This window comes from Meleagris gallopavo, chromosome 2, assembly GCF_905368555.1.
Source record: "Meleagris gallopavo chromosome 2, MGAL_WU_HG_1.1, whole genome shotgun sequence".
Taxonomy (NCBI): domain Eukaryota; kingdom Metazoa; phylum Chordata; class Aves; order Galliformes; family Phasianidae; genus Meleagris; species Meleagris gallopavo.
In genome coordinates, this window is record NC_139405.1 from 39,816,563 (window position 1) to 39,832,209 (window position 15,647).

The following is a 15,647-nucleotide window of genomic DNA, read 5'->3' on the forward strand; positions in this document are numbered from 1 at the left end:
GCATGCTCCATCCTCTTGCTTGTCAGATAAATGTTTACATTTTTGTTGAGCTCTGTGAAACTCAACACTGCAAGGTTAAACCCTAAAGGAAAACACTTCGGAGCCCATCTCCACCTTAGGTGTGTAGGAGCAGTGAGTAAGCTCTTTGTAATGAAGAGCAATCATGGGTTTGCATAACATCATAAAGTATTTTTATTATTAAAGCACCTAGCTTTGCAGAAGTCTCTTCAATATTCAGAGAGACAGAGTGGTCTGTCATATCCAGTGACTGAAAAATTTGTTGTTCAGTTAGTTATTCACTTCACAATCAGATCACCTCTTGGGTGGATGTGTGCCATTGCACATCTTCCTATTAACTGGTTTTCAACATTAGTTAGTACATATTTGCAGATCCTTATCTGTTCTATGCGGCTGCTCATTTTTTCCTTTGTGTATGTGTTTGGGAAGGATATCAACTCAACAACTACCTGCTGCAGCTGATCGTCCTCCGATACTCTGATGAGCAGTTCCAGATTGATTTTGATGATTTTCTAAACTGCCTAATTCGCTTAGAGAATGCAAGTCGTGAGTATCTTCTTCCTCTGGAAGAAAAAAAACCACTTTCGGTTGCTATCAAGCATATTGCCTAATATCTGAGGTAAAGTGTGTATATTCAATGGCTAATATAAAGTAGCTCTGTTTAGCATTTGTTTTTAGAATAGCTTTTCTCCTGTAAAGAGAAAAATGCTTTGCTGCTGATGGAAAATTTCCCCAAGTGAATAGAGCCAGCTTCATAAACTCCACAGCAATGCACAAGGCATGTAAAGAATGCTGGCAAAGTCTGTGTTGTGTCCTTTTCTCGTGTCACACCCATTGGAATAGTGGTGCCCAGCCAGTTTTTAGCCAAATCTTACTCATAAAAATATGGAGCAGTTGTGTGTCCTGTTGGGTCCAGCCCCTATTCTCCCCAGTACTCAAACTCACTGTCACCACTTCCCTCCAATTTCTTTTGAATTGGCTGAAGATACTGTTCTCTGCTCATCAAGGCACCATAGGTCTTGGTTCATTCACATGCAGTGTTTCACTTGTTCTGGAGCAGAAGCAGTAGAGACAAGTAAAATGGCTGGATAAATACTGAAGTGATCATCAGTGTGACTCCAAACTCAACTCAAACACAACGCATCTCAACTCAATGACAATCGCAATGAATTTTCCTGAGTAATACTTTTTGTTTTTTCTTCTCTTTACTTCCTGGTTATGTCCGTGGCAATAGAAGTGGTGAGAGTGGTGGAACAGGCTGCCCAGAGAGATTTTGGATGCCCCATCCCTAGAGCTGTTCAAGGCCAGGTTGGATGGAGTCCTGGGCAGCCTGGTCCGGTATTAAATGGGGAGGTTGATGGCCCTGCATGTGGCATGGAGATTCATGATCCTTGAGGTCCCTTCCAACCTTGGCCATTCTGTGATTCTGTGAGAAGTATAAAGTACTGAGAGAAAAATTAGATGATTTCTGATTATCCAAATCTGAGTGCTTAGGCATTCATTTCCTTTTGATTCCTGATGTGAGGCTTGCACAGAGGCCTGAAGTCAGCAAGACTTTTCCCCTTCCAAGGAATTCATTTTTCAGAGCAGCCACCACCACTCAGCAGCCCTAAGCATCCAGCCTTTGTGCCAGGCCCTCCCTGCCCTAGACACAGCCACCCGATGTGGGATGGGGAGCTCATGCATGAATATGAATGAAGCATATTTATAGCTCCTGTGTCCTGCTTTTCATTTCAGGAGTATTCCAAGCATTGAGTGTGAAAAACAAGGATTTCATTAAGTTGAATATTGGCGAGGTATGAGTGCAGCTTCATAAACACCAGCAAAATGATGTGGCTTCTCTAGCGTTTGGTCTTCACATAAGAACTGGAGGTGAAATCTGTGTCCATGGGAGCACAGGACTGTCTGCCATAGATTTCATCAGGGCTGTGATTTTACAACACGCACACTGATTACATCTCCTTTATGCTATTTCCTTCCTTGCCCTGTTGCACACAGACAGCTTCCCATCCCCCCTTCTGGCTTTTCTACTTTTACCTTCCTTGGGTGCCAGCTCACAGTGGGGGAAAGGAGAGGCAGCAAACTGGGACGGGATTCTTTCAACTCCCTCAGCAGTTGAAATCAGCATGTCAGTTAATGTGCATCCTCAGCTTCTCAGCATAGGCTTGTTGTTTTCTTTGTGCTCTCTTTGTCTTCCTGCTGCACACATGGTCTGTCTCTCTCTGATTTTACACTTACCCGAAGTTCCCTGGGGCAATGCACACTTTGTTCCCTGGCACAGCAAATGTGAAAGCTCCTGGGCTGTGGTGAAGGAAATAAACACACTGCTGCTATTGGCATTCAGTGCTCAAAGAGCTCTACCCTCTTCCCTTTAAGCACAGAAGTAAATGCTGGAAAGTCCTGCTTGCTTACTACCTATGGTCTCCAGTAGGAACAGGACATAAAAGCCACTGAACAAAGATCCCTTTCCCTGTGTGAGGTCAAATCAGAGCAAGGGAATGCTTTTGAACTTTGCTCTTTTATTTGGGGAGGCAGGTGAAGGACCTGAAATTACTTATTGTAAATTTGATCTTTCTTTCAATATTAGTTCATCAACCTGGCAATGAACATCTGAGGAAGTCAGACTTGGATGCCAGGAGTCTCTTGTGCTGTCACTGCCATGACTTCTGCTCCAACAGCTGTGATGCCCTTATCATGTAAACTTCACCTGGAGCTTTCGTGTGGAGGAAGACTAATGCTGCTCATCTTTCTGGTCTCCAGCCCTGTTGTGCTCAGGAGTTCAACAGTTAGATCTCATTTTGTTTTTAATTTTGATAAAACCTGTTGATGGATTTGTTACTGGGAGAGATATTTGGATGAGGCACACATGTCTCTCAAGCAGACTGAAACTGATGCCCCTGAGTGAACACAGTCTTTTATGAAATAGGATTGTATTTAGTTTCAGCATAGCACAGACTACAATGATTAAACATCTTTATTGCTGCATGGCTACAGATTGCTTTAAGATGCTTTTAAAAATATAAAGTTGCATAAAATTTTGTTCGATTTGGAATTTATTTCCAGGCCTGCTGTGTGGCTACATAACAAGCTTCTTGTTGCAGCCACATGGATTTCAGCCTGCTATTCTGTGAAGGGAATGGATGGATGAAAATCCATCCCTGAATATGCACTTAGGACATAGGTCCCTGGTCCAGACTTCCTTAGAAGAATGTTATTTAAGCTAAGACCTGATATTCATCATAGATTTAATTTAGAGAAAAATTTTTGCATCTCACTCCCCTCAGTTCCTGTTCTGTCTGTGCCAAAGTATGCCCCACAAGCCAGAGTCTGCACACAGTTGCACACAGCTTGGCTGCATCTTCAGAGGCACACATGGCTCAGGAGACAGTGAGCTCTTGCTTGGGGACATCTTCCCCCACCCACAGTCAGAGTTTGATCCCACAACAACCATGCCTCCAGAAGAGCAATTACAATCATATTATATGATCTAAATGCTACCAGTGGTAAGGCTCTGGTCTCTGCAGCTATTGCTATTTTGCATTTGTCTTTTGCACTGCATTATTCATGTGATGTTGATAGCCAGTGCTGACTTAAAAAATAAGAGTAATAACAGCCAGGAACTTAAGAGGTCTCCAATGGATTTGTTTCTATGAATATCTTCATAACTTATGTCTATTTTATAATGAATCAACTATCTGGATTTGTTTCTGAAAGCCTTTCTTGCAGCAAAACAGATGGCCCTAGAAGAGCTTCTTTGTATTCTCTACTGTCCAGGATCACTAAGACGGCTAGGGCTCTATTTTCTCTAGATTTAGACCTACTGAGCAATTCTGGAATGAAAATTGAGCTGCAATAAAGATGAAGCTCAAACTACAGGAAAAAAAAAAAAGGATCATGATAGTTAAAATATCCATTTCTTTTCCCAACAATGGCAATCCGTATAGTAACAATGATAACTGTATAGAAAATGCTCTGGAGCTAACTTAAAACTGGGATAAAGGTAGTGGTTGCAATATGTGACCAACCGAGGTACGCAACCCAAATGGGATGTATTGATTTTCAGATGTGCTGGTTGTATGTGTTTTCAACAGCACTGGAGGCAGCTGTCTAAATTTGTGAAAGTTTGCATGGAAATCTAGACTGTCCTATAAATATTTGGCCACATACTTCAAACTAAGTTAATAGATTCTTAGCTGGTTCACTGTGTGAGCTTGGATGTTGATACAAATTTGTTGTAATACATTTTCTTTCTGAAGCAATATTCACAAGCTATGCAGAAGAAAAGAGACTTCTCCATGTCTGGCTCCTCCACTGTAGCTTTCTGTTTTTCTAGACAGCTGATGGTGTCTTGGAGAGATCAGGTTTAGTAAAGAAAGTGATAAATACTGGAGTGAGAGCAGTAGAGCACAAGTAAAAATATCTGCATTTAAGTGAAAATTCATGCATTTAAGACAAAAACACCCCAGCTTGTTTTCTGCCCACTCAAAACAGTTACCTGCTGACTGTATCACAAGGAATCTGAGAGTTAACACCCAAATCCTTTGCAAATTAGAATAAGGCCCTGTTCCAAAAGTGAAAAGCAACCTTGGGAGCCAGGGCATTTGAAAGTGGAGGATTATATAATCTCTGCTGTAGGTATGGGCTTTTATTCTGCTGTTACATTGCTTGTGCAAGTGAATGGGTGGGCGAGTGAAAGACGTTTGACTTCACAGCCCCGTCAGAATGCAATAGTCCCTTTCAGCACTTGGTTCTCAGGAGGGCAGTCCAGTGCCCAGAAGCAGAGCCCTGGGCTTGCTGGCTCCCTTTTATTTCAGCCAAGGAGTTTGAAGTCAGATCCTTCTGACTTCTGTGACATGAGGTATGGACGTGTTTGGCTCTGCATCATTACAAGAGCTATGGCAAATCACTTAGGGTGGTCTGAAAGCCATGAGAGCTATACATTCCCTCATGTGGTGCATGCAGATCTTGTCAGCAAGTACTGGCTCATGCTGAGAGCCCTGCCTCTATGTTAGTGGCTGCTTTAATGGGAAACATTAGATGCAGTTTTCAGACATACTTCTGGTGGAAAAAAAATCACTTAGCCACAAGGTTGCAATTTGAGCGTCCTCTCCTGCTCCCTCTCAGAACAAAAACTGCCTCCCTAAAACCTGCTGCTGAAACCTCAGGCCAGATGTTGGCCAGAGCTGGCCCACCCACCTCCACCACCAGTTTCTGATGCAGATTTTGCAATGGATTTTCCAGTCTCAGAGGTTTCCTGCCCTAGTCACAAGAGATACAGAATCATAGAATCATTAAGTTTGGAAAAGATCTCTCAGATCATCAAGTCCAACATTCAGCCCACCCCCACCATGCCTACTAACCACGTCCCTCAGTGTCAGATCCAGACAGTTCTTGAACATCTCCAGGGACAGTGACAACCCCGCCACCTCCCCATGCAGCCTATTCCAATACCTCACCATTATTTTGGAGAAGAAACTTTTCCTAGTATCCAACCTAGCACAGAGGACCATGAGGAACTGCCATAAAAATGTAAAGAAACTGAGAAATAGCAAAACTGCATTCTGTTCTTTCTCCACACACAGATGAAAGAGTTGAAATTTTGGGCACCTGTGTGGACAGAAGTTACCTCATGTTTCTTTGAAAAGCTCAGTAATGCTGAATCTTTGGCAATGCCACCCACTTCCAAAACGTCCTATTTCTGTCATAGATATATTCCAACTCCCATGAGGTGTGACGCTGGTCCCCAGACTCTTGATCTATCAGCACAGAGGTGCCTGAGGCACAGCAGGGCCAGGAGGTGTGGGAGAGAATGAAAACCAAAGCATGGGCCTACTGCTGGCACCAGCTCCTGGGAGTGCCGTGGCATCAGGCAGGAGAGATGCTCGGAGTGATGACGCTTTCTCCCCATTTGTAATCATTGTGGTTGCTTCCAGCCATCAAAATTAAATATTTGTATAGAGATAGATGAGTTATCTCCACCATTTTCATTTCATCTGCATCATCTCCCTATCTCTCCCTGGAAACATCTGAGTCTTCGTGCTTTTCAACTCGTGGCAGCGCATGTTTTGGAAGCACATCAGAGCGCTGAGGGTCATTTGTAATGTTCCCGGTATGTCTAGAGCTTCATCATTTTAGAAATGAATTACAAATACTTGCAGATCGAGGTAAACACAAGCTGTCAACTCTCGCAAACAACTATATTTTCCACGTCAGCCACTTATAAGGACAAGTGATATTATAAACTGCCCTCCCAACAACTCTGTTTTCATCTATTGCCCTTCGCGTGGCCCTGAAAAGGAGGTCAGAACTACTGAGCAGGGCCACCCGGCAGGGAGAAGGCCTGAGTTCTCCCAGAGCATTGTCAGACTGGGCGAGGGCTGGAGCCTGGGCACAGCCGCAGACAGCAGGACCCTGCTCACTCTTCTGGCAGACAGTCCCACCAGATGTAGCCCTGCCCCTGCCCTGGCAGGGAGGGCACCGCCAGCATCTTGTGACAGTTTAATCCAGTTGCTAAGCAGCTGGGGACACAAATACAACGGAGACAAGCTGCCCAGGGGGAAAACTACTGCATTGTTCTGGAAGTCTCTGGGCCTCCCCTGCCCTCCTGGCCTGCTGGGAATCCCAGCAGAGCTCTTTTTGCTGCTGGGGGGCACAGATCTGACTCCCCAGCTGTCCAGCTGCTGCTGTGCCAGATCTGCAGCCCAGCACTGGGCACCCAGCCCAAGGAGGGAACAGCTGGGATGCAGCTTCTGTTCCTCTTGATGGTTAAGTGTTTCTTGACAAGCATTCTGCGGTGCATAAAAAGAGCATAGACAGCAGATTGAGGGAGGTGACCCTCCTCCTCTACTCTGCCCTGGTAAGGCCTCATCTGGAGTACTGTGTCCAGTTCTGGGCTCCCCAGTACAAAAAAGACAGGGATCTCTTGGAAAGAGTCCAGTGAAGGGCCACAAAGATGGTGAAGGGCCTGGAGCATCTCCCCTATGAAGAAAGGCTGAGTGAACTGGTCTGTTTAGCCTTGAGAAAAGAAGACTGAGAGGGAACCTGATCCAGGTCTATAAATATCTAAGGTGTGGGGGGCAGAGCAGCGAGGCCAGTCTCTTTTCAGCAGCGTGTGGAGACAGGACAAGGGGAAACAGCCAGAAACTGCAGCATAGGAAGTTCCGCACAAATGTGTGCAGGAAATTCTTTACGGTGAGGGTGACGGAGCACTGGAACAGGCTGCCCAGAGGGGTTGTGGAGTCTCCTTCTCTGGAGATATTCAAGATCCGCCTGGACACCTACTTGTGTGACCTGGTGTAGGGAACCTGCTTTGGTAGGGGAGTTGGACTCGATGATCTCTGGAGGTCCCTTCCAACCCCTACAGTTCTGTGATTCTGTGATTCACTTTGTCTGATCATCAGGATGGTCAAATCACTTTTAAATCCCGGTGTACACCTTCCACCATTACTGATATCTTGAAGGCTGCTTTGTTTCAGGGCACAGCAGAGCATTTGCAGCACTGGGAGCTTCAAAGATCCCTACCACTAAGGCACAGTGTCTCATATCATAGTGCCTAGAGAAACAGGAGATCTGGGCTCAAAACCACTGAACAATTTGAATCACATGTATCTTTCTCCAGCCTCCTACAGTTAGTAGACATGTGGCTTTTCTGCATGAATTTAATACCCAAAAGAAAGGCTGTAAGCCATTCAGGAATTAACCAGTTGCACCTTTAGAGAGATGCATTCCTACAGTGCATCATGCAAGAGTGGCATATGCCATACCTCAGGCAGGACACTCTAGGACACAATGCTGTAAACCAAACCCACTTACTGTACACAGAAGCAGTGACACAAGTCTTCTCTTCTGAGCTGCAGCCACATTGCCCTGCAGTCCCTTGGCTGTCCTGCAGCCGGCTGTCAGGACAAACAGTGCCCACTCCAGCTTGAAAACAGATTATCTGGGGCCACAGAGATTGGATTTATCATGACTGATCCCATCCGTTTCCTAGAGGATGTGCTAAGTGACCAAAATAGAAATGGGGTCAGCAATTAATAGGGTAGCTCTCAGCCACTGCCACCATCTGTTGATGGGATGGATGGCCCTTTTGCATATTTACCTGACAAATAACTCACAGAAAATTTTAGCAGGACATAGGTCAAGGAGAGCAGAGGCAGAAATGCTCTAAGTCCCTGAGAACTGGAGAAGCCATTGTACAGAAAGTGCCATCCTCACAGATTTTTTCTCCAGTATGAAAGCATGAATAGATCTCCTCTCATTTTAGCGAGGGCTTTCTAGGCACTGCAGTAAAGATGGTGGGTGGCTGATAGTTACAGCCTCAGTTCAGCTTTGTACCCCACCAGGCTCAGCTGAAGTTCCTGATATTATCCTTAAGAAGAATATCATATATATTTTGTCTCAAACTGGGGTAAGCAGATGTTCGAGCACAAGAAGCAGAGATTGAGAAGTATCTTTATGAGGACACTGTAATGGCAGCAACCAAAGCCAAAGCAAAGCAACATGTCCTGTGCTGGTGCCAAAAGCCCTCTTAAAGCCAGGAGCTCTGGGACACTTGGTACCACAATGGCTGATTCAGCTTCTGATCCTTTTAGCGAGTGCAGCTTTCTCTGCAGCTCAGGGTAAGATCTCTCCAGGAGAACCCACTGCACTGTTAAAGAGATGTTGTTCTTTCCAGGGGCAGGAAACCTCACGCTTGTCAAAACACTTTTCTGAGCCAGCAAGAGCTACAGTAAGAAATTTTAATTGAAAACAGGTGCGTGGCTGGCTAGCTGCTGAAAAAGGGTCACAGTGCAGTTTGCATAAGCCCTGGTGGAAAGATGTGCAGTCAGTGCGAGGAAAAGAACGTGGGCATGAGGTTTGTTTTAGCAAGGAGGAGAAAGGGAGAGAAAGCAGGGGCAGCATGAGCAGTCTTCAATGCTTTAATGTAATTATGAAAGTCTATTACTTCTAGCCTTAAGAAAACAAATTCCTGTGGGCGACTAGCAAATCTTCAGGCCAACATGGTAAAACTTCATCCAAGGGAAAAGCAGGAGCACCATTCACTCCTCCCCTCCTTCCTGTCCTTGCAATTTCTCCTGCTGGAATTGATCCCCCTGCAGAAGCATGTTCCACTGCTGCTTCTCTGAGCACAGCGTGGGCAGAGCGAGCACTTAGCACTCTGCGTGCCCCATTTGCCTGTGCTGATGTACCCGAGGCTCACTCTCCTGCCAGGTTTTTCTATTTAGTAAACAAGGTGCCTGTTGGGAGAGCAGCTATGTTGCCCGGATGCAGCATCCTGAGTCTTGGGCATGGGCAACCTCCCTGAGCAGAGGGTTGGACCAGGTGACCACTAGAGGTCCCTGCCAGCATCAATCATTCTGCATTGTGGCCGTCTTGTACCCCAAATGCCTTGGTGAGAATGGATTGATTGAGGGAGCAAGGGTCTGGCAGGGCACTGGGGGGACCACTTTCCTGTGGACAGATGCAGAGATGTACCCACAAGAGCCATGGCAAAGGGGCAAGACGTGCTTAATGCAAATATGGCACTGTACTTATTTCCCTTCATAGACCAGAGAAAAATTCTCCAGCAAGGTGCCATTATCACTCAACTCTTGGACCTTGGACATCCCAGAAGGCACCAGACAAGAAAGACACAGCCCATGGTCTGGGCTCACTTTTTGGGGAAAACAATTCCACTGCTCAAAATTTTGATCTTTATTAGAAGGTGTGCTCCTTGTTGGCAGCTTTACAACTGCACTGTCAGTGTCACAAGATGTTGTGTTCTCCATAAAGCATGAACCCGAGAGGTCTATGAGAAAGTGAGAATTGACAGAATTTCTACAGTAAGTTCCAGCTTTAATGACAGAGAAAATCTAGAAAATGGCATTTTGAGCAGGTTAAAGATTCAGAGGCCAGAATACAATGATCGATGCTATTTTACTGCTTTTTGAAGTTCAAACCATATTGATAATTTTAGTGGCCTTAACTCATGACTTGTGACTGCTTTAATGTGTTGTTACTGCTCCTGGCTTGAAACAACCCTTTGCTGGCTCTATTTACAGGTAGGGATTTCCTTCCCTAATAAATAATTGAAAGTGTTCTGACAATTAAGTCTCCAGAGCTGTTAATTTAGTAGCTTCTCTGATCATTAACATCCAGCTCTTGACAAACATTAACATCAAACTGCTGCAAGAGTGGGAATTGGTGATTTAAAGGTGCTTGGAGGTCTAACATTAATGTTATAATGCTGCAGTACTCTTCTAAGCAGAACAATGTTCCTCCTTGCACTCTGACTACTCCTGTGCATCACTCAGACACACAGAAAAAAGGAAAAGCAGAACACCAGCCCTTCAGTGTGTATTAATGTATACATCAATTTCGATGTATATACTTTAAACAAAATCTGTAACATAAATAATGATTTATGTATATATATATGCACACACGCAGATATATGCACGTGTTCTATATACATGTAGGACAGCTTGTGTAAAATTCTGCAGTAATAACCCCAAATAGGGAGGTGGTTTGTACCCTACACTGACAGCCAACTTTTGACTCACCACACATGGATCGCTCAGCTTCAAAACTGACTGGATACAAAAAAAAACCAAGCTTGCTCTGTAGAGGCAATTGCCTGCAGTCACAGACCCATCTCTGTCCCAAGGGAAAAATGCAATTTCTCGGCTGAATTCAGCGTCATTCAAAATTAGATTTAAAATTTAGCACTCGGCCTTTTCCATTTGAAAGCCAGCTTTAGGCTAAGCAGCCTTGATTTAGATGCTTTATCAATGTATGCTGCAACTCAAGAGGGCTTTCACTGCTCCTGGGGCTAAAATTAGAGGTGATACCTGTGCTGTAGCTAGAGATTGCATTGGCAGAGCATGGTGCCCAGCTTCTCCCATAGTCACAGGAGACACTGCCTGCCAGCAGGATTTTGCAGGAATTTTGGGGATTTTGTAGGAATCTGTTCTGGAATTTCCACCCAGTTGAATTTCTGTCCCTTCTACTACACTACTGTGTAGTACTGCAGAATTTCTGTGCAGGACCCAGCGCGAAGCCTATCAAAGCATGGGGACATTTCATCTTCAGTTACGCGATGGTTTCAGCTAGTGTTCACAAAGGTGTCTTTCCCATCATCTCAAGTGGCTTACAGATGTCAATTCCTTGCACTTCCTACCATGTGATCCCTTCCAAGTGACTTCAGCTGATGCCTTTTGCTCCCTTTAGGAAGGTCAAGACAATGCCTTGAGCTGCATGCAGGCTTTCAGCCTGAGGTGAGTGTTGTCATTTGATATCAAGATCAGAGCCTGTGGCATTCATTAGAAGTCTCTGAAGAGGAATCTCTGTGTACTTTCTGCTATCAGTAAATATCTGAAAGAGTTCAGCATAGAAAACCTCTTTAGAATAACCCCAGTGATGGAACAAGAAAATGTTCTGTAATTATAAAATTTGCAGCTTCACTCATTGGGCTATGATTCATGTAGTTTGAAATTTCAACAGAGGAAGAGGTATCTTCTTTGGCTCTTAATAGCAAAGAACAGAGTGCTGTGAGTAATTTGTAAAGGGAAATATCACAGCCAATAGTCTCAGATAGAGAATGGCCAGAAGTGGTCTTCACCATCATTACTTACAACCACTTTAGCAAAAAATCTTAATTTTACCTGCAACAAACTAAGGTACTGCACTGTGGCATCTGTCCATGAGACACAGAACTCCATGGTCTTTATCTCATCAGTCCTCTAAAGATAACAACAAATATCAGCATTGTTGTTGATAGACAGAGGATGTTCCCACCCCACAGGAAATCTCATGAGGGCATCTCAAGGTGGGGTGCGGTGCTAAGCCTCAGAGTGTCAATAGAAGAGGAAACGCCAGTAGATCTTCAGTATTTCAATTCCTATTAGCAAGAGCTAGCGTTTTTGTGCTCCAATTTCCTGAATTTGAAAATACACATACGTGTGTGTTTGCATCCAGTTGACATTTGGCATCAACTACCCCATCCCTACAGCCAACACTAAGTGCTGAGTCCTGCTGCCTCCTACAAGGGGTGTGCAAGGAACATAAACACAGAACGAGGAGCCCAGCTCTGGGCAAGAAGTTCTGAAACAGGAACACTTCGCAGGTAGCTGCTTGTGAGTGCTGAGACTGTTGAAGACAAAAATAACTTTAAATATGGCAGAAATAATAGAAACTGAGGAATTTTTGATCAGTGGAGCTCTGCATAATTCAAAAATATTATCCTCCACCTCTCTAGTTACAAACTATTTATGTGTTGCAGGGTTTTCCTCCCTAATTCGATTGTAATTACTCTGTTTACATCATTGTGCATGGCAAATATACATCCATGCCTTGCCTGCACCTCTGGAGCCAAACAGCCACTTGAATCTTTTTCAAATGAGAAAGAGGGTCTTTCAAGGCAGGGGTGAGGCCGAGCCTCCCTAGCCCCAGCAAGGGGTTGAAAGCATATGCAATTTGGGTTTGTGAGGGAAAACTAACCCTGCACTGCAACATTACCTCCCGTAGCCCTCCTCCACTTGCTCCCTGCATTCTTGGAAGGCAGAAGGCCTGCACAACAGACACCCAGGAAGGGTCTGCCCCTGGGTGCTGTCATAGCCTTGGACCAGCAGCTCCATCTGAGCTTTCATGTAGAGAGACTGCTTTTGGAGCAGAGCTGACAGAGCAGGCCTGAGGAAACCTCAGCAAGTGGAAGAGCTCCATGGAGATTAAACGTAGTTTTATCCATGACTGGATGAAAGGAGGGTGGTGGGGTTGGCAGGTCTGTGGGCTGGAGGTCTGGGGATTCCGGCCTTACAGAGATAGGGAATGAACTCCAGTTCATCCAGTTCACAACAGGACAGATGAGCACTGCTGAACATGCACAAACTCCGATGTGGTGGATGCAGTGAAGAGAGCATATCTGAAAAGCTAGATGCAATGCGTCCTGTGATGTGTTTTTTAATTGGAAGTTCAATAATTTCTTTCCCAAGTAGTTCCACTGCCTTGCTAAACATGGTATCTAAAATTAACTTCCCCAGATAAAGACATTTTTGCCATATTTACTACATTCCTATACAGGCACTGAAAGCCAACTGTTTGGGCTGGGTAATGGAGACAAATCCGTTTGTAACTGTAATGATGTGGCATTATTAGTGCTGGAATTAATAGGTTTTTTCATCTGTCTACATCCTATGCTCATTTTTTCCATACTGAGATAGTGCCAGAGGAAGCATTACAATATATAATTAAAACCAGAAGTGCCTTGCAGTGAACTTAACAGTAAACACTAATGGAATTTCTAGCAAAAAGTAGTGCCCTGGGGGCTAGTTGGGAATGAACAAAGAAGGACTTGGTGTTGTTGCTATTATGGATTTCAGCTGAATCTGTACAGTAGAAAGGATTCGCAACTGCTGTTTACTCATGCAAGCTGAAGTTCTCTGTAAGTGCAGTCACTTACTACCAGATAAAGTCCATGAGGCTGGGGGCACGCTTGCCAGCTCCTGGTTCCCGCTCCATCCATCAAAACCAAAATGCTTCAGAACTGTGACAGGACTGAATAACCCAAACGGGACAATGCTGTCTTCTAGCAGTGACCTAGCAAACATAGTGCTCCTAGCACTGGAGCATAGCTGTAGGCTTGAAGGGCTTGGCCTGGCAACTCCTGGGGCATATGCAGGTTTGCCGTGGCCTTGGCCAGATGCAGTCTGTAGAGCCAGCTGGGTGGCTGCGGGTGAAGGGTTTTGCTGAAGGCCTTGCGGAGCTCACCCAGGTTGGCTGCAACCCTGCTCCTCCAGCCAGCCAGGCTGCTGGAGCTCCCAGGGGCCCTGGATCACTGGCTGCAGCTCAGTTTCTTCAGGATGGAGAAGTGAAAATAATCTGCAATTAGCGGCCACAAGTATTTGCCATCATTCTCTGCTCTGGAGGAATGGAGCTGCTGCCAAGTGAGAGTGGAAGCCAGAGGGTTTGGTACAACGCAGGGGCCAGAACAGTGTTTCTTAAACATAGTCTTATAGGCACAGAGCATTAGTTTCCTTTTTGGCAGATATCAGTCCTGAAAAATGTGGCAAGGAGAGCAGGATATTCAGTCAGCCCTTTAATAACAAACAGCTGTAATAAAGTCCAGACTTCCTGCAAGTCCCAGTAAATTTTGCCACCAAACTAACTGGAGCCAGTGCTCCAGATCCTGTAGCTGGGAAATGTCACGGTAGAGAGAACCCAGTGTGGTGAATTTTCTACTCCCATTTGACCTTTTCTCCTTCTTCTCCCACCTTTCTTTCTTCTCTCATCTCCATGAGGACATTGTGTCTCAATGCAGCTTTTCATAGCAGCTGGCACTTTACAGCAACAAAAGCAGTCCCAATAAAACACTTTGTACCTAGCTGTAAGGAGGGAATCTTCAAAGGCTGCCTTCTCTCTGGCTTTTTGATTTCAGAGCGTGTACCCAGAAGGCAAACAGCCAGCTTGACTTGAGGGTCACCAGCATTCTTGCCACTTTTGGTAAGAAGGGAAGCTAAGGCTGAGGGCAGGCCCCTATGCAAACCTCTGGTTGGTTACTGAAATTGTTGAACCATCCAAAATACACAGAATACTTCCCCCCGCCTCCATCTTTTTTTTTTTTTTTTTTCATTCCTTCATTCTTTTTAGAGACAAGCATTAAAAGAAAATTGCAGTATGCTATTTTCAGAGCAGTTACATGTTTTTTGATTCATTGGCATCCCAGTAAAACACTGACCTGCCAAGGGCATTTATCCCTGTATCTATACTCTGAAATGAGGTCCAAGATTCACAGCCATTAGGCAGCAGAGCTGATAAATGCTGTGATTTAGAGGTTGCCTAATGGAATCTTTTTCCCCAGAAGAAATTCAGAGTAAAATCTGGAGAAAAAACAGTAAGCTTTAAAAACAATGTGCCAGACTGAAGGTGAGCAGAGACGCAGCTGCCAGGCTTTCAGCCAAGCCTGTCTTAGAGAAGAATAATGGGCAGCTGGCCAGGCCAGCAGCCTGCTGCCCTGTGAGTGGGTACCTGCACTGTGCTGGACACATGCACCCATTTGGGCAGGAAAATCAAGTTGCTGGTAAGGGGCAGGGGAACTGTAGCCTCTTTTTCCCCTGGAAACTTTGCCTTGAACAGCAGAGAGGAGGATGGGAAGGAGCAATGCCTGGGAAGAGGATCCTAGAAGGGAAACGGGCTGAAGGAGAGGGTTGAATTGTGAGATTTCCTTCCCTGCTCCACTAAGACAGAATATATCTGATCTCAGATCAGCAACTCTTGGAGACAGAGAACTGGACCAAGGCTGCAAGATATCTTGTGATCATCTCTCACCATGCACTCAATGATTCTAGAGAGTGCTGTCAGGGCCCCTCAGGTGGTGAAAGGTCAGAGAGAGATGCAGATCCTCACTGTGAACTACTTGGCTGCAGTATGTGTTGAGGTGTAAATCACATGTGTGAAAAGGGACAGTAACAGATTTTCAACAGAAATAAGAAAAATGTCCCGTTGCAAAGAATCGGGCACGCCAGGATTATCTGCTCTGTAAAGGCTTTCACTTGCATTATTAACTCCTAAATGTTTGACAGCCAAATTATGGGTTTATCTCAGATAGCCAATAATTACTCCTCGATTCTGCCACGTCTGTACCTCACAGTAACAAG

The 15,647-nt window shown here is 44.9% G+C and overlaps 1 protein-coding gene across 10 annotated transcripts in view; it reads left to right on the top strand.

The window, feature by feature from the left end:
* CAPN9 (calpain 9) overlaps nt 1-15,647 on the top strand; it is a 59,117-nt gene that overhangs the window by 24,625 nt on the left and 18,845 nt on the right. For 4 of the 10 annotated variants that reach the window (XR_014882151.1, XM_085219777.1, XM_085219778.1 and 1 more), the window contains exon 18: nt 448-564. Coding sequence is in view for 6 of the 10 variants with exons in the window: in XM_085219777.1 (XP_085075903.1) it covers nt 448-564 (117 nt within the window). In the remaining 4 variants the exon portion in view is untranslated. Of the gene's footprint in view, nt 1-447; nt 565-1,025; nt 1,815-2,605; nt 3,058-15,647 lie in introns of those variants that run through there. The other 6 variants (XM_085219779.1, XM_085219776.1, XM_085219781.1 and 3 more) reach the window with 4 other exon arrangements.